General features: G+C 39.9%; 1 protein-coding gene across 1 annotated transcript in view; it reads left to right on the top strand.

Moving 5' to 3' along the window:
* The window catches only part of LOC147621405 (homeobox protein HD1-like), a 35274-nt gene extending 17574 nt beyond the window's left edge, over window positions 1–17700 (top strand). The window contains exons 5-6 of the mRNA XM_086824152.1: window positions 17052–17175; window positions 17263–17700. Of these exons, the coding sequence (XP_086680278.1) occupies window positions 17052–17175; window positions 17263–17402 (264 nt within the window). The 3' untranslated portion in view covers window positions 17403–17700. The remainder of the gene's footprint in view (window positions 1–17051; window positions 17176–17262) is intronic.
* Window positions 17701–18409: the final 709 nt, after the last annotated feature.

The following is an 18409-nucleotide window of genomic DNA, read 5'->3' as shown; positions in this document are numbered from 1 at the left end:
CTTAAGCAACTTAATCAATGAGTAATCTCAAATTTACCAAAGTACCTTTTCTGGCTATGGCAGTTCTGGACAGCACCCTGGTTTTTTGCTTGGTGTGTGAAGCACACTCAATCATTTGCAAAACCCTCTTAGGAGGAGTAAGTTAAGGTTCCAATGAAGCCACACCTAAGAGGAATTAGACCAATTTGATGTGTGTGAGCTGCAACAATACTTTTGGTGGTCGCCTATCAAGAACGTGCCTGTTTTGGGGAAAACGAAGTTGCCGGCGACGTGGAGCTATGAATGGTGCAATTGAGGTGCCATGCCCCTTAGCAATATTGCTGGTGAAGTGCCCACAAAAAGGATTTTGGCAACGGTTACGTGGTTTGTGAGCACCAAGGCCTCCACTCAGCTGCTATTCTAGATCCTATTTTCTAGGAAACCCATAAAAGCTAATGAAACCCTAATTTTCACTAATCTCTTGCTAAGCAAATAAGATGGGGCTTGATTCTAAATGCATGGGCTAGTCCTAGCTCTGATACCATGTTAAAAACCATTCTAAGGAGGATCAAACACTAGCTCCATTGCATAGTTGAATAGAAATGAAGAAGATGAAGTTAAGCTACTAATCAAGAAGTAATTAGCATAATGATGAGCATAATGACAACATAAGTGAGGGGCAATAAAAATGTGTTGATTTCAATAGATGAGAGCCTCTTTATATAGGCTGAAGTACATGAGGATTAAGCTCAAGATTAGGTGTTAATCATCATCTAAATCATCTCCACCTTCCCTCCTAGATTCAAGCACCTAAAAGTGACCACCAACCCTAGAATCTTGCTAATCACACCAATGCTACCTAATCAAGGGATCACGACCCCTTTGGCTGATGTTGAGCTCCTAAATGACTCTTTTACATCATGGTAAGATTGCATAATAACCTTTGTATCCATTTGCCCATAATCTATGACTTTAGTGCATAGTGCTAGTTACAAGGTATGTGCCCTACACATCATTTTAGTGAAGGTGTTTGCCATATTTTTTAACAGGAAGCTACCAGTATGCCCACGTACCACTCAACATATTTTGGAAGCTATTGGCATGCATTCAAAGCTACCTAGGCATGTCGATGGTACCCGAGTAATGTGTAAGTGTTATGCATGCGGCTTATGCATATGGCTAATCCATAAGCCTCATGCATAAGCTTTATGTATAATCCTTATGTATAAGGCAAGCTTTATGCATAAGCCTCATGTATGAGGCTTATGCATAAACCTTATGTATAAGCTACACACATGAGGCTTATGCATATGGATAATGTATAGGCCTCATGCATGAGGCTCCATTTATATGAGGCTTATGCATTAGTCTCATGCATGAGGCTTATGCATATGGCTAATGCAGAAGTCTCATGCATGAGGCTTATTCATATGGCTAATGCATAAGCTTTCTGTAGTCATAACATTTAGGCATTAGCCTTATATAAATGTAAACGCATGAGGCATATGGCCACCTCTTGAGAGATGCATAGCTCTCTAAAGCCTAATGCATAGAGGCTTATGGCTAACGCATAAGCGTCATGCATTAGCGTTTTACATAAGGCTTTGTGTACAAGTTTCATGCATGTGGCATGTTCATACACCTCATTCATAAACCTTGTGTATAGGCCTAACGCATGAGGCTTATGGGTATGGCCTAATGCATATAGCTAATGCATAAGTCTCATGCATGAGCGTTATACACTAGCTTCATGCATTTAAGCTTGTTGCCCTAGTCTCATGCATGAGGCTAAGGCATATGGCCACCTCTTGAGTCTTGAGAGAAGTATAGCTCTCAAAAGGCTATTCATAGAGGGAAGAAAATATAACAAACCCTAATCTTGGAAGCCCTAAAACTTAAAAACCTTGTAACATGTAAAAGCATAACAGATGAAACATAAAAGAAAGAGGTCTCTTACTTTCTGAGGCTTGTATGTGTCGATAACCTATACAAATCAAATCAAATAAAGAAAAAAAGTATTAGTAACCCTAATCTTAGTCCTAATAGAAAGCATATACAAAACCCTAATCTTAATAAAAATCTTAATGAAAGATTTTACATAGCATACAAAACTTATTGAATCTTTTTTTCCCTTATCATTGAAGCTTAACCCTAATCCTAGATTGTACATAGAAACCCTAATAAAGAGTTTTGATAGAGAGCTCTCCATCAAAGCTCTTTATTAGAGTTTCTATGTACAATCTAGGGTTAGGGTTAAGCTTCAATGAGAAGAGAAAAAGAAGAAAAGAAAAAATTAAAAGAGAGCAGAGAGAAGGGAAATACTCATAAGATAGCTTTTATAGAAATCTTGTTTGCATAGGAGATGAAGGAAAAAAGAAGACATACCTTGCTTGAGCTTGAGAAGGATAAGTTCTAGGATGAGGATAGGGTAGGAGAAGTAGAAGTGATAGATTAAAGATAAACCTATAAAAAACCCAAAGTATCAAGTTTAGGACATTTAAAAGATAAAAGGCAAAAGAAGCAGGATTATTTTTTGCAGGCCACGTTGCTAGGGAGAATTTTGTTTCTTAGAGTGTAGTAGTGTTTCTGTTGAGCTGCATTTTTTTTCTCAACAAAGTTAAAGCCCGAACATTTCCTTTCAAAAAACATTATCGTGCCCCTGATATGTTGTAGTGTAAGTACAATCATATTGATAAATGAACTAAACTAATTAAGTTTTAGACTCAATAATAATTAGGTTACAAGATTGAGATTGGGTATTAAAAAAACCCTTTTATGTGAGTTTTGACTTAATAAAATTACCCCTTTTTCTTTATAAACTTATGGGTTTCTTTTTTCAAAATGCCATTTGAAACTCTCTTGTAAGTATATTTCTATAAAATTTTCTCAAAATTTTGCTCTTATGGCTATAACGGGTTGTAAGAAAACCTAAAAAGAAAAAAAGAAAACACGTGTGTTTGCTCATCAAGGAGAAATTGGCAACGTCAAGATATGGCAACAATAGAGGGATTTCGTGGGTCTACACCCAGACTGAACCAATGGCTGAAATCTTCAAGCCATTGAGATCCATGCCCCAAATACACCTTCCAATACCATTTGCCATGACGACAACAAGCGTGTCATCGGATTTTACACCCCTTATCACATCAATCGCTCCAGGAATTAGTCCTTTCCTAGCACTACCACAAGACCTAAACCTTTATAAGTGCTAGATACCAACCCTTTGCAACCCCAATGCCCAATCCTTGGACATATTGACTAATCTAGGAAGGGGAGTTGCCCCCTAGGACTAAATGAGCTCCGTACCACTTTAACAACCACACACGGTCTCAATGACTCATCCAAAAACATGGCCATAGAGATTTCCAAAATCATGGGTAAGTATAATGGAGTAAGTGATCCTGGTCAATTCATGCAGCTGTTTGAACAGAGATGCAAAGCCTTTAGAAATCCAAACTATCCCACCAAGGTACATGTGTTGAACCTTTACTTAGTTTGAAAGGCTAGTCGATGGTTCATCACATTGATGCTTGCGATTAAGACAAATTTCTGGATCTTGAGAATAGCCTTTATCCACGGCCTTTCAAGACAAAGTGATCGATGGAGTGAAGCAAGAGAACTCTATTCGATTGAGTGAAAAGAAAACAAAACCATTAGAGATTTTATCCTTCGGATAAAAATCTTGGACTCGTGATGTGAGCCATGGGAGAAACTAAACGATGCTCAATTGAAGAGATGTTTCATGATGGGCATAAAGAAAACAATTGATCAATGTTGTAAAGAAGCAATATATTTAGATAACAACATGATAGAGGATGATCATGATATGAGACGTTCCTCTCATGTAAACCAAGTGAGCAAATGCTAAAGAAAAATTAATCTCGGAATTGTCATTCCTTAAATTCTACATAGCCTTGTTTCAAAATCTTGAACCAAACTATTAGAGAGAGGATGAGCTTCCTCAAAACCAAACATCCTTAAGTCCTCTCAAAGTGATGAGAAAAATGCCTTGTGTTCATTGCCATCACTACGTCCATCCCAATCCTCAATGTGTATGCCCTAAGCCTATCTTTCAGTACTGCATACATTGCAAAGCCTTTGGTCACAACACACCCCAATGTCCCTATTCACCTACAGTTACCTCAAAACCTCAACCTCCCATGCCCCAAACAGAAACAGTCCAAAGAGTAGAAACTGCTCAAGAAATAGTTAAGCACACATGACTTCACTATTTCTATTATTGTGTATCGCACAAAGTGGCATAGTGCACACTTTGGAAAACTTCCATGCCTACAATCCACTGACACTTTACAATCCACATGTCAACAATGTGGAATTGACCATATGTTCGAAGATTTCCCAAGGCCAGTTGCTTTAATGCAACTTGTCTCATAGAATACAACTTGTCTCATAGAATACAACTCTTAATATCTTGAGTGTGAAAAACGAGAAATTTTTCTCAATACCCTTAAATGTGCTCACACACTTGCAAGCCAAGGCATGAGAAACAATAAAAAATAATGCAAAAGAACACACTTAGAAAGGCGTATAAGAGAATGTTTTAAAACAGAAACCAAAAGAGGATGCAAAACCTTCTAAATCCAAGAAAAAAAAGGGCCAACAAACATTTAAAACCAAGGTTGAAATGAAGGACAGGAGAAAGGACCTTGTGGAGGAACCCCAAAATAGCCAAAAACTACACATGTTGCAATGGACTCCACCACAAAAACCACATGTGCAACAAAGGATACAAAAACCCAAAAGAAAGTTTGTTCTTGTAACATGGGCAAACATAATGAAACCTTGAGGATCCAAGGAAAGTCAGAAGATGAAACAAGTTCTAGTATGTCACTTAGTGGATGACGAAACAAGTCTACCTCGTCACTCAATGCACCTCGCAATACAATCAAGAGACTAGAACTTGTCCAACCACCCCAAATTGAAAATCATCATCACATAACATACGAGGTACGCACAAAAGGAAAGCTCAGGAGAGCATGCTTAGCATTGTTGAGTGTCATATAGGATCACCAGTTGTTGTGATTGAACCTCATATGATCAAACCTAAAAAAGCAACCAAAATACAAAAACTAGAGGAGTATCGCTTTCCCTTTCAAGAGGAATACGTACGCTCTACTAGAATAAACTCATCAAGCTAGGAATAGTCATCAAAGGAAGATTGCATGAAGAATACAGCTGCAAGAGTAGCTGAGGAATTCGATGAATCCCTACGAAATTAAAGCAGTCTCTCAAATAATCATTTGGAGAGGGATGCTCTTATCTCGTGATGAAGCTAGCATAGCTTGAGCCCTTGCACCTTTATAGGCTAATCATGACGTGTACCAAGATATCAAGAGCTACATAGAACAGGACTGTAAGGATTAACAAGTTTCCAAACACACCGCAATCAAAGTGGTCAATGGACCCATACCACTCTATACATTGGGTACTTTTGAAAAAGCTGAGAGCCAAGAAGAGGATGAAAGTGAATGGGAATATGAAACCGAAACGAAAATTGAAGCTAAAACAAAAACTGAAACATACTCGGTTCGTGAGGATTCTATCATAGTAGTATGGTTAGATTTCACAGTAGAAAATAACGTTAAGCGCAAACTCGCATTGCTTAGACCTTGAGCAAGCACTAACCTTGTGATAATAGACACTTGGATATCATTAGGTCAACCTGAAATCATCCCCAAAGGAAATTCTTTTGTAATAGGCGCCAATACAAAAAACATTGAAGTTACAGGTTGCTTCAACTATGCTACTCAAACAATCAGTGAAAATGTGGAATTTGACTTTCATGCAACCCCAAGTTCCCTTGAATTCCTTGGTGGAACGTGGATATGTGACTCATGGTATTCAATTAATGAATCCATGCAAACAATCACCTTGCACACTCCTGCAGCCATTGTGAAATTGCTCTTACACGAGGAAGAGACCTTGGAGGAGCTAGAACTCCCAACAAATCTTACTTAAGATATCCCAAGAGTTATGGTTGGATTAGATCTTTACAATAGAATCACCATAGTCTAAGCACAGAGCACAATCTTATGACCCTTGAGTTATGGGATTTGTTAGCTCAACCAACACTCAAGGCTTATCGTGGTGAAAGAATTCCATTCACAAAAGACATGAACATGCCATGTTTGGGATAGTTTGAACATACAATTTATATTGAAACCAGTCCCCTTACGTGTAAGGGTTTTGTGGTTGAGTATGTGTTGGAAGTAAATTTGATCTTGGGGCATAAATGAACTATTACTACTCAAGCACCCTTGTTCTTTTCTAGTGATAGGCTCGTGATGGTCACATTAGGGGGCATTTGAACATATTTTGGGATGAGGAAGGACGCTCACGTGGGACCGTAGACCCATCCGTGTCCCCACTTGGACAACAACCGCCTCCACCTCCACCACTCGAGCATTGTCCTCGTCTATGAGTGTGGACGAGCGACCTGAGGGAGGGATTCTGGCAGCTCCTCGTGGGGTTTCTATTGGTGAACGAGGGTTAGCGGTGGTGGTGCGACCGAAGTGCCCGCCCCTCCTCTAGAATACTGTTGTGCCGTCGCTCTTTGCTCGGGCGTGGCTTGTGCTAAAAAACCCATAAACTGGTTAGGCGACATGGCATATGGAGAGAAGGATGGAGAGTAAGCTAGTGTCTCATGGAGTAGTGCGGGACATGTTTCTACACACACATAACAAAGCCCACATGGGCACTTGAATAAGAGTATACACATGAATAAGAGCACACATCTCACAACACACAACACACACACATGCAACCAAGAGGAGAGGGGAGAGAGGGCAAAGAAGGAGGCGAACCTGCTTAAGTGGTAAGGAGGTGGAGAAGAGCTTGGGAGAGTGAGAGAACTTGCAAAACAAATAATTAGAAAAAAATAAAAAACATTCATTATCCCTTAAAAAAAAACCACATATCTCACAACCAAGAGGAGGGCAGAGAAGGAGGCGAACCTACTTGAGTGGTAAGGAAGTGGCGAAGAGCTTTGGAGAGAGAGAGAGAGAGAACCTGTAAAACAAAGAACATAGCAGAAAATAGAAACATTCATTATCCCTAATAACACACACACACATCTCACAACCAAGAGGAGAGGGGAGGGAGGGCAAAGGAGGCGAACTTGCTTGAGTGGTAAGGAGGTGGAGAAGAGCTTGGGAGAGAGAGAGAACCTGCAAAACAAAGAATTAAAAAAAAAACATTCATTTTCCCTCAACACACACACACACACACACACACACACACACACACATCTCACAATGAAGAGGAGAGGGGAGGGAGGGCACAGAAGGAGGTAAACCTACTTGAGTGGTAAGGAAGTGGAGAAGAGCTTCGGAGAGAGAGTGAACCTGTAAAACAAAGAACATAGCAAAAAATTGAAACATTCATTATTCCTAATAACACACACACACATCTCACAACCAAGAGGAGAGGGGAGGGAGGGCAAAGAAGGAGGCAAACTTGCTTGAGTGGTAAGGAAGTGGAGAAGAGCTTGGGAGAGAGAGAGAGAGAACCTGCAAAACAGCAAAAAACAAGAAAATTATCCCTAATCACACACACAAACATTTTACAACACATGTACATGTAACCAAGAGTAGAGGGGAGTGAGGGCAAAGGAGGCGTACCAGATGAGGTAGCAAAACGCACGTGCGCGAAAAAAAAAAGAAAAAAAAATGAGGTTCTGTTTCAATATATAAACCTGCACCGTCGATATATGCGTCGAAATAACTGTCAAAAAGAGCATCAAAATTAGGGTGGAAAAAAGCGTTGAAACATTCGTCCAAAAAAGCGTGGAAATAAGAGTCCAAAACATAAATTTCCCACGCTTATTTCGATGGATATTTCGACGATCGCTACTTTTCATTCAAATTCAAAATCTTTCCAGATCATGCGCGCCCCCGACATTTCAAATTCCATATCAGGCCGACAACTACCACCCTCCACAAATACTTAAGGGAGGATTCCCCTCCAAAAATAAGCATTCATTCCCATTGCAAATCAATATGGAAACCATGGACAATGCCACACCCTCAAATTTTATTGATTTAGAGGAGAAGACACTTTGCCCATGTACTCGTTGCAAATACCAACTGGCTCGACGTCGACGAATTTGCAATGATCATATAAAAAAATGGGGAATATTTCCGGTGGAGCGATTAGAACATCTAATTAGTGGCAATGCATGCTTTAGCAAACAAACCAATGGATATCGGGCCTGAACGATGGAGACCAACAAGAGTAGACACAAACAAGGTGATCCAACAACCCAAGGAATTTGAGGCGGATTCGGAGCAAATACTAGAACATGACATGGATGACATGATAAATGCCTTACACGATGGAACAGAAGATCTTGGTTTGGAACACGAAAGGGTAGAAGAAATAACACTATGTGTGGAATATGTTTTCCAAGAAGAGAAAGAGCTATGCAGGCTTGCTCATCTTCCACTATATCGAGCACATGTGTTTGTTTTACGTGCTTGTCTATCCATATTGAGCTTGTAATTGATTTTTGGATGGTATGATACGAGCATATCAAATTTTTTTCGTAAGTTATGATATCATATGCAATTAGTGAGAGTTATGTACCTTTATATGCATTTTCTTAGCCTATCTATTTTGTGTAACAACTTATTGAAACATCAAATATTGCCAGAAGATAATGAGATGCCAGTGGACCGTAGTCGAGTAAAAGCAATGTTGCACTCAATTGGCATGGACTACAACACACACCATGCTTGTCTAAATGATCGTATTCTTTATCGACAAGAATATAACAATGCAGTACAATGTCCACATTGTGGTACATCAAGATATAGACAAGATGTGCAAGGAGAAAGGGTATCAGCAAAAGTTTCACGACACTTTCCCATCATCCCTCAGATTAAAACAATGTTCAAGTGAAAATCCATTGTAGGATTGATGACTTGGAAAACCATAACACTAGGTCCACGTATGGTGTTATGCGTGTGACCACGGATTCCCCTGCATGGAAGCACATTGAAGATAAGCGGGTAGCCTTCCAGAAGGAGGCTCGCCATATTGGACTCGGACTAGTGATGGATGGAGTGAATCCATTTGGTCTACGAAGTTCATCATGGATTACATGGCATGTTTGTCTAGTTAACTATAATCTTCCACCATGGCTAGCGATAAAAAAAGGGAATCTTTTATTATCTTTGATAGTTCCTGGAAAGTACAAGAAGGTGAAGAACATGGATGTGTATTTCGCCCCTTTAGTTGAGGAGCTTTGTGTTCTATGGGAGGGCATTGATGTTCATGATATTTCCAAGAGGTTTGGACAACGTGCGCTAACATTTAGAGGAATACTTATGTGGACTATGCATGATTGACTTGGCTATGGAGAGTGGTCGGGTAATACTGTAGCTTGTTAACATATTATGTTAAGTCATGATTGTCATCCAAACTTACCTGCTACAATCTTTTTTGATGTTCTACAGGGCTTTTAGTGTCAGGGTATAATGGATTTCCATTATTTGGGTCACAACTTGAGGCTCGGTACACTCAAAGTCTATGAAGAAGATAGTATACGAGGGTCAGAAGAAGTATCTCCCTAACAACCATCCTTTGCGTGAGGGATTTCTAGGAAGGTCTCCTCGCATATGGAAGAGCAGTGATTGGAGGACCGTATGGGATTTGGATCCAGCCTGCACACCTCCAAGAATGAAGCGTCTATCCATTTTCCATCAACTTCCATACTGGAATGACCTTATAATGAACCGTCTTCTTGACCCAATACACATTTTCAAGAATATAGCCGAGGTGCTTTGGAAAACCATCACAAGAGCAAAGGAGAGCAAGGCACAACGAGATGATTTACAAGAGGTTCAACACATGCAACACTTATGGGCCCAAAAAAGAGCAGATGGGAAGGTGAAGCTACTAAAAGCACCTTGGGTCATGACAAAGGAAGAGCAATTAGTGAGTTTCGTACCCCTATAGGATGCATGCATTGCTTGAAGGGAGCATTTACAAAGGACGATGAACTTAGTGGCTTGAAGAGTCATGATTGGCATAAATTCTTGCAATTAGTGCTTCTTGTAGCCATCAAGGATTGCCTCAACGATGACATTAGAGCAACAATTTACAAAATTGGTGTAGTGGTGCGTTGGATATCAAGGAAAGAGATTAGTAGAGACACATTGGAAGCAACATGGTTAAACTCCATCAAGGCTGTTACAATGGCTGAGAAATACTTTTCAACAAGTATTTTAACCATTTAATTGCACTTTTGCTAGTGCATGTGGCTGATGAAGTTGCTGTGGTGGCTGGAGTTTTCCATAGCCAATGGATGTTTATCTTGGAGAGATTTATGAAGACACTTAAAGGATTTGTTCGTCAAAGAGCTTGCCTCCTGAAGGTAGTATGGCATAGTGGGATGGCTTGTTCAAGAATCACTTGTATACATAATTGAATTTCTCAGTACGTCTGATCCCGATATGCTAAGATTATGGACACAAGGACAAGATGATCGACTAATTCGGGAAGAACCACAAGGGAAAGGGTGAAAGATGTAGCATTACGTGAGAAGATCAATAAATTTTGCATCTTAAACTCACATGCTATGGAGAAATGGATCGAGAGATATAACATGGAGAAGGCTGAAAGGGACCAAGCTTGTTTGAGTTTTAGGAGTCAAACAACCCGCACACTACCATACCCAACAGAACTTGCACTTCTTCCAGACTTTCCTTCTAATAAATGGTTGGAGCAACCATACTGCGAGCTAAATGCAATGGTGAATCAATAAGTGATGAGGAGGAGGAGCTTGCATATGGTTGTGATTTCCATGTATGTGAGTATGAGATATCTACGCATTGTCTTTTATGTTGTGCTTTTGTGAATTTATAGAAAGACGTTGTAGATCAACAAATATGTTGTTGAACTCATTGTAGGGATACATAATCTTACCATTTGTGCTTCATTTTTTTCCCAAGATCCAATGGTTATCGATGCAATAGTACTCTCCAATTTTGCGTTGTCCATCATCATTGCATTTTCTCTTTGCTAATCTTATCTTTCTGAAGACAGAAAAAATATTCCTTGTGATGCCTTGTTTATGGAGTGTATCTTTTAGCAATTGATAGAGGGTTTGATATCTGTTTGTGCTAATGGCCACCTCGTCGCATGCATTCTGAACCTCCTCAATGCTTAGAAGATTAGTAATGTCATCCATTGTCTCATTTGTGAGTACCTGTCGTATCTTCTTGTGGTGTGGGTCTCGAATAATGGAAAGAATGTCACGCCTCATCACACAACTACGTAATATTTCTCCAAAATCTTGAGGACCATTATCACCACATGCTTCTTTCAAAAAGTTCCTATCACAAACCAATAAAGAGTACCAAAAAAAGCTTAATCTATTGCTTATAACAACCACAACAACCAAAAATTCCTTAATCAAAAACTAAAAAAACAAACCTTGTTGCATGGATTCTTCGCTTGCGAGCACCACCACCAACTACGAGTTTTTGAATGTTATTGATTGTCCTCTTTCGCTCTCTTGCTCCCATGGGGGTGCTCTTCATGCGAGAGATTATATCTTGTAGCTTCATAACGCGAGCCTCTTTCTCTTTGTCTCTTTTCTCTAGCTCTACAATATTATTTTGTGTATCTTGTAGTGCATGTTGTGCACTACTCAAAGTGCTTTGTAAGCTTTGTGTTTGTGAGTGGAGGAATTGGACTCTCCATGCATCGCTCATGCTTAACCTTCTACAATATCCAAGCAGCCCATTCTCACTCTCTCCAACAAACTGAATAAATAAAGGGAGATCAGAACAGTGGAGGACAATGCGAAGAAGGATAATTAGGATATAAATATCCATCAATCCAAAGATCCACATTAGTCTGACCCTATTATCTGCTTGCATGCTTCTCATGTGCATTCATATGCTCTTTCTTGATTGGTGCATATTCATTCATAATGCAAATATGCAAGTCCATCTTCCGCACTCTTGTTGAATTGGGAATTTATGTCATAACCAAAATGGAAGAGACTAATCTGAAGTGACTCACTATCCTATTGTATTCACAATAGGACTATTCTATTGTGAAGAGGGAGAGAGATAAAGAGAGAGAGTGAGATAGACCCAAGGCTGTCCTATTGTATTCGCAATAGGAGAAGAGAGGTTGGAAAAAAGGGAGAGAGAGAGAGAGAGAGAGAGAGAGAGAGAGAGAGAGAGAGAGAGAGAGAGAATCTTATTGCAGAGGTTGGTAGGAAACGTGATTAATAATAGTAATGGTGGAAAGAAACAGAATGTGGGGGGAATTTCAAATATGACTATTAAAATGGAGTAAATAAGAATGAAATCGTGGATATCAGCAGTGATCTTAGTAGGGGGTTTTAATAGCTAGAAAGAGAATTCTAGAGAGAATCCTAGTTCAAGAATTAGAGAGATTCTCTACTTTTAGGCCCAAAGGTAGGCATCATTATTATGAGCTTTATTTTCATAACCCTCAATAAAATTAGTCTTAAGGTATCCTTACAGGGCCCTTTTTATGATTAAATGCCCCCTAATGAACAACACAAAGTTGACAATACCATACTGCAAGAAAGAGGATCCAACCCTAAGGGATTTCTATGATGCTAATAAGCGCAAAAAGCTACAAGCTGCTTCCTTGTCGCAAGCCTCTCTAGTCAAGGACCTACCATCTGCATCAACAATGACAAACTCCGACAAAGCATCTACCCCGTCAACTTCATTCTCACCAACAAAGGCTAATGCCAAGACCTCGCAATCAACAGCTATTCCTCACGAAGTCCCCCAAGTGCAGCCATCTATCTCTAAAAATTACCTTAAAGGAAAACCCTCGACCACCTCAACAACTCCTCATTAACCAACCTCACCACAGGAAAAGGCTACATGCTCAAAAGCCTCATCATTAGTAGCCACCACTCCACAAGATACCCAAGCTTCATTGGCAACAATGCCCATGAGTCTCGAACTTGCAACCTGAGTGCCAACCAATGTGAAGGAGTTTCCCAAACCTTCCACTTGAGCCAAAAAGAAAACTCCACCACGACAGCCAAGATCAAGGTATCTTAATGGTATCAAAATGTAGGTGAAAAAACAGATACTTATAGCTCAAGGCTACTACAAAGGTGCCAATCCAATTTGGGTGCCTCGATAGTCAGAACCTATTCCTTAACGCAAAACTCAATGGCCAAAGAAGAATAAAAGTACTTCACAACGTCGTCCAAAAAACCCTATGCACGTCTCTCAAAGAACTCCAACTACTCAATAAGTGTGGGTACCAAAAGAATTACTACAAGCTCAAGGGTACTACCAAGGTAATACCAAGGCTTGGATTCCCAAGTGCATCAAGAAGTGTCCCAAGCCTTCTCAAAGAAAGAAGCCTCAAAGGCATCAACCATTAACTATCAAGTGTTCATCAAAGATGGGTTCCTGTGAATGTGCTTCAACAAGAAGGGTATTATGATGGCAATCCCATCATATGGTTTCCAACATCCCACAACATAATGAAGCCTTTATGACCAACTTTGACTCCGATAGCTTCACCTAAATTCTGTTCTAAGGACGGTCAGCCCGAATCTCAAAATCTCTCTCTCTCTCTCTATTCTGCACAGAAAATCCTCAAGGCTCTAGAAGAAGCCCCAAAAAAAACAACCCATGTGAATTAGTAGATTATCATGCACGAAATCTTCAAAGATAGAAAATCTCTTGTGTGAAGACATGCATTCGAACCAAATTAGAGAAGATACGTTTTTTTTAAAAACAAAACACTAGAAAGTGGTGTCGGATTTGTTTCATAAACACGAGCCACTCCATGCGAAATCTTCCAATTATCTGAACATGGACTTTATTCATCCTGTGATGAACTAACTTTCTTCAATTCGTCTCTATGACAAATAAAGTTATCTACACCCTCATGCGAGACGGTGACCAGACTTAATCTTTTATGTCCTCTAAGTATTTCTTACTTTTCAACATTAAATATAAATGCTAAATATCACCGAATCAAATGGATCCAAAAATACGTACATATGAGTACGTTACAGAGTTTCTGCACAAGGACATCTTGTGCATGAGATAGTTGGGGATTCTCAAGCATGCCCATAGAGGAAGTGGACGTCATGAGAGGAGACTCAGAAAGGATCAACAATCTGGATGAGGGAGATGAAGAAGTAACCTCGGGCTCCTCGAAAGTTGCCAATGCCACGCACCATGGCCACCTTGGTCATGTTGGAGACCTAGAGTTCGCCGTGGATCTGAATGATCTGAATGGTGTCATTGTAGAGGCTAGTTTTGTTGTACTCGATGAAGGCCATATCCAGCTCATGTGTCTTCGTAGTAACAATGTAGCCGGACTATATGGTGAAGCCCCTTGTGAACCCAAGGTGCTTGGAGGTGCAAGAAGGCCGTTGGTCACATTGAATGCAGAGAGCATCCCAGCTCAAAGTTTGCCACACTGAAGCTAGTGTTGAGGGGTGGCAAGAAGTTGATGGCCAAGTCTAGACTCTACACCGCCTAGCTCTAACTGCACATAATACTTCAACTAAGGCTTGTTTGTGAAAGGATATTGTGGACAGCTACCCAAGGCGACATTAACAAGAATAAACCCCATAACTGTACAAGAATTAGACAATAGACTAAAGCTTCAAATGTGTATAAATGTTGATTTGTGAGATTGAACTGCAGGATCGAAAAACCCCGAGTGCATAAAGAGAGAATTTTGACGGGCAAGGAGGTCAAATTGTCCAAGCGCCTCCCTCTTCAGAGGGTGAAGAAACGTGCCTTCTAAATCATGGGAATCAAGCCAACCCCGGCCCAGAAGAAATCAAGGCATTGAGCACTCTTCTCACCCTTGCATCCACCACATTAATGTGCTGAGCAACTTCATTACATGTAATACGGCAGGTTATCATCATGATCAATAGCAAGCGCAGGAGTAGTACCACGGCAAGGTATGACGATATCAAGGCGGTTGTTGAACTTGAGGCAGAACTGGTTAGCAGTATTCATGACGACGCATGGACGTTACGAGATTTTCTTATGGGTGAGCCTCCGCGCAGGGTATCATCCGAGTAAGCTCCGTAAGGGCAACATCAGAGGCATTCTTGCGCGGAATATTGTCATGCTTGCTCTAGGACGAGTCATTCAGGATGGATATAGTGTGGCTATTGCTATAACAATGGCGGTTGCAGAGGACCCTTAGCTAAACGGATCCTAGGGATTCAAGCTTGAAGCGAAGCTTGATTGATGGCATGGACAACTCTGCCATCACCTTCCCCAACTCGACCTCTCCATGCTCGCCTCCCCCTGCTTGCCTCCCACTACTCACCCACTCACTTACTCGCCCCGGGCCTCCTTTCATGCTTGCCCCACTTGGTAGTGCTCACTTGCCATAGATGCTTCACTGCCTGTTCGTGTTGCATCGCTAGGCGCCATCATGCACACTCACTGCCGCATCTCTATTTGCCTACAACTGTGCCGACACCGCTTGTTCTCCACCATCTCCTTCAATTGCTCCACCATTCCATCAGGAAAAAACGGTTGAGGTTGCGATAGCCTACAACTATGCCGCCATCTATGTTCGCTTACAACTGTACCGACACCGCTTGTGCTCCACCGTCGCACCACCATCTGCTCGACCTGCTCCACCATTCCATCATCAGAACTGGCTAAGGTTATGATAGCCTTGCCTTGCCAGCCACTATGGTTTTTTTTTTCCCCTACTCGATGCTGCCCTTCCAAGGTAAACGTTTTTTAATTGTGTTGCGCGGCCTAGTGAAGCTTTTCCAGCTAGCTTCGTTACGTTTTTTTTCTTTCTCTTTTGTTTTTTTCTTTTTGCGTAATTCTAAGGTTAACGTTTTTTTAGCATGCTATTTGGCCTAACACCTTAGCTTGCTTTTGTACAAAGGTGTTAGGCTATCCAAAGTAAAAACTATATTTTTGTGTATTTGTACCATTAGAATTAAAAAGAACCTACTAAAATTTTAAGTAACCTTTATTTGAAGGAATAATTTTTTATATATTTGAGTTATAAAACCAGCATACTGTATGTAAGATTTGGGAAACAAAAACCAGATACATTTAAGAGTTGTCTTTACTTATGTTTTTTGCCAGCAAAAAATAACGAGTGGCCAGCCAAAAAGCTCCACTTAAAGCCCCCATTTAAAAATTGTAGTGGCACAACATATTAGGCAAGAGAAGGGTTTGGTATTGGGAATTCAATTATCATCATGCTAAGAAGCACTTACTTAGCACAGTTTGTTCATGATACCACACTGATCCTTGGCTGGAAGTCAGTCAGTAACTCTTGTGATAAGGGCATACAAAGCTCTTTGGCAATTTGGCTACGGCCAGCTTCCAAATGAATATTATTAGCATGGTCACTCAGACAATTTAGAATCAATCAAGTTGACAAGGGGTTAGGATAATGAATGGCCTTGCCGCAGCTGCATAAAGCCAATTGAAGAAACCAAGAGACTCCATCCTGGATGGGTCGTTGGGGAGAGACGCTTGGTTGTCCAAAGACCCAAGTCACTCAAGATTCACATGCGTGAGCAGTGGTTGGTAGAACAACTTAATATAAAATGAAGGTTTGATCAATGGCGCCAGTTTTTGATGGAGTTTGGAATTAGCCCAAAGCTTAAGGCCTTTAGGTGGCTTTTGATCCACAAAGCCATCTAATTTTGGGTGCAGGCCAAGGCCTTGGACTTTGACATCTATTTTTACACTTTCCTTCCCTTTGTGCAGTCTTTTAGATATGGAAAAACTGGTGATGATAAGTATGGAATTCCGGTTTTTTTTTTTTAAGACTTAAAAGGAAATGGCAGAGGTGCGTGAGAGAGAGAGAAATACTAAGGTAAGGATATACTAAGCTTTGGGCTCTATATTTATGCCATCAAATAATTTTTTCGATTAAAAAAAACTGATTTGTAAAAAAAAAAAAGGTGGTGGCCGGCTTTATTTCAAGATGTTGCAGTCTGACATACTCTTGTGAAAGAGTTGGAATGGGTTCTATTGGACGTTAACCATGCTGCACCATTTTATTTCTTATATTGTTTGTAGGAGGAGGAGAAGGAACGACTAGTGGAAGAAACTGGTCTTCAATTGAAACAAATTAACAATTGGTTTATCAACCAGCGCAAAAGAAACTGGCAAGCTCAGACTTGTAATCCAAACACTTTGACGAGTAAGAAGCAAAGTACATGCTTTTCTTGTAACTCTAATTGATGTGCTTCATTTAGCTAATGTATAACCCAAAACACTGTGTTTGTAGGTGATGAAGGTAACATGGAAATGTCAAATCCTGTTAATGTTTCATTATCCTTGAATGCCGACATGCATGAACCTCCAAATAAGCGGTGTCTACAGGAAGGGAGTTCAAACGAGGATTCAAGCCATTCATTAGATCACTAGAGAAGATTTAGACACTAATACAAGTAATACTAACATACTACATCCTACAAAAAAAGGATAGAAATAACCCCAAAAAAAAACTTGACTTATAAACACATGGTCTAAGAAAATATTCCTTTCTTCTTTCCTTTGCCCACTTGTAAATATTATGTTGAGTAAGGGGTGTGTGTACGAGAGAGAGAGATCTCACGGGGAGGGTCCCCCCCCCCCCCCCCCCCGCCATATTCAATGACATCCATTGGATTATTTTCATATATGAACCTCTCCTAAAATATGACTTCTTTTTTCATGCTTAAAATGATTGTTTTTTCACGTATTTGTAGATCTAAATCATTTTTTATGTGCACATGCACACACGCATGCATGCGTACACATGCACGCATGCACGCACGTGCGTGCGTGTGCGCGCACACACACACACACACAAGAGCCATATGATGACCAAACCACAAAGGATAAAGAGGCCATTATTTTTGTAATTGAGTTTTCATATACTATATTGGAAAGAAGGTCACTTAGAATATAAAAATAACAATAATCCATAGAAGTCATTGAAGTGATCATTGTGTTTTAATAAAAGAAAGCATTTTGCTAATTATATTTTTGAGTTACAGAATTCTAGTAGCATAAGGAATCGCTTTTTATCACAAGATAATAGGTACTCTTTACTAGCATAAGAAAATATTTTTTATCACGAGGCATTAGGAGTACATAGTTTCATTACAATAATCAATTTTAAGCATTATGATTGGTAAGAATAATGAGAAGTGTTTATATTCTACACCCATATCGGTAATGTCTATAAGGAGACTCGGGCTTGAACTTAAACCTTATTATTTATGATCATCATTTGCTACATAGGTATTACAATCCTACGTGTTGTTTTAGATCCCTGATTGAGAAATTCTAAATATTTATATGATTTGACTTTTTTTAAAAATAGGCTAGTAGATAAAGTAAATACTTTCTTGCTTTTGCATGATTATTTTATTTGACTAGAAAAAGTT

The sequence above is a fragment of the Cibotium barometz genome, chromosome 30 (assembly GCF_041138505.1).
Source record: "Cibotium barometz isolate CiBa-2024 chromosome 30, ASM4113850v1, whole genome shotgun sequence".
NCBI lineage: Eukaryota > Viridiplantae > Streptophyta > Polypodiopsida > Cyatheales > Cibotiaceae > Cibotium > Cibotium barometz.
Note: the sequence above shows the minus strand (reverse complement) of the source record. Positions and strands in the feature narration are given on the sequence as shown.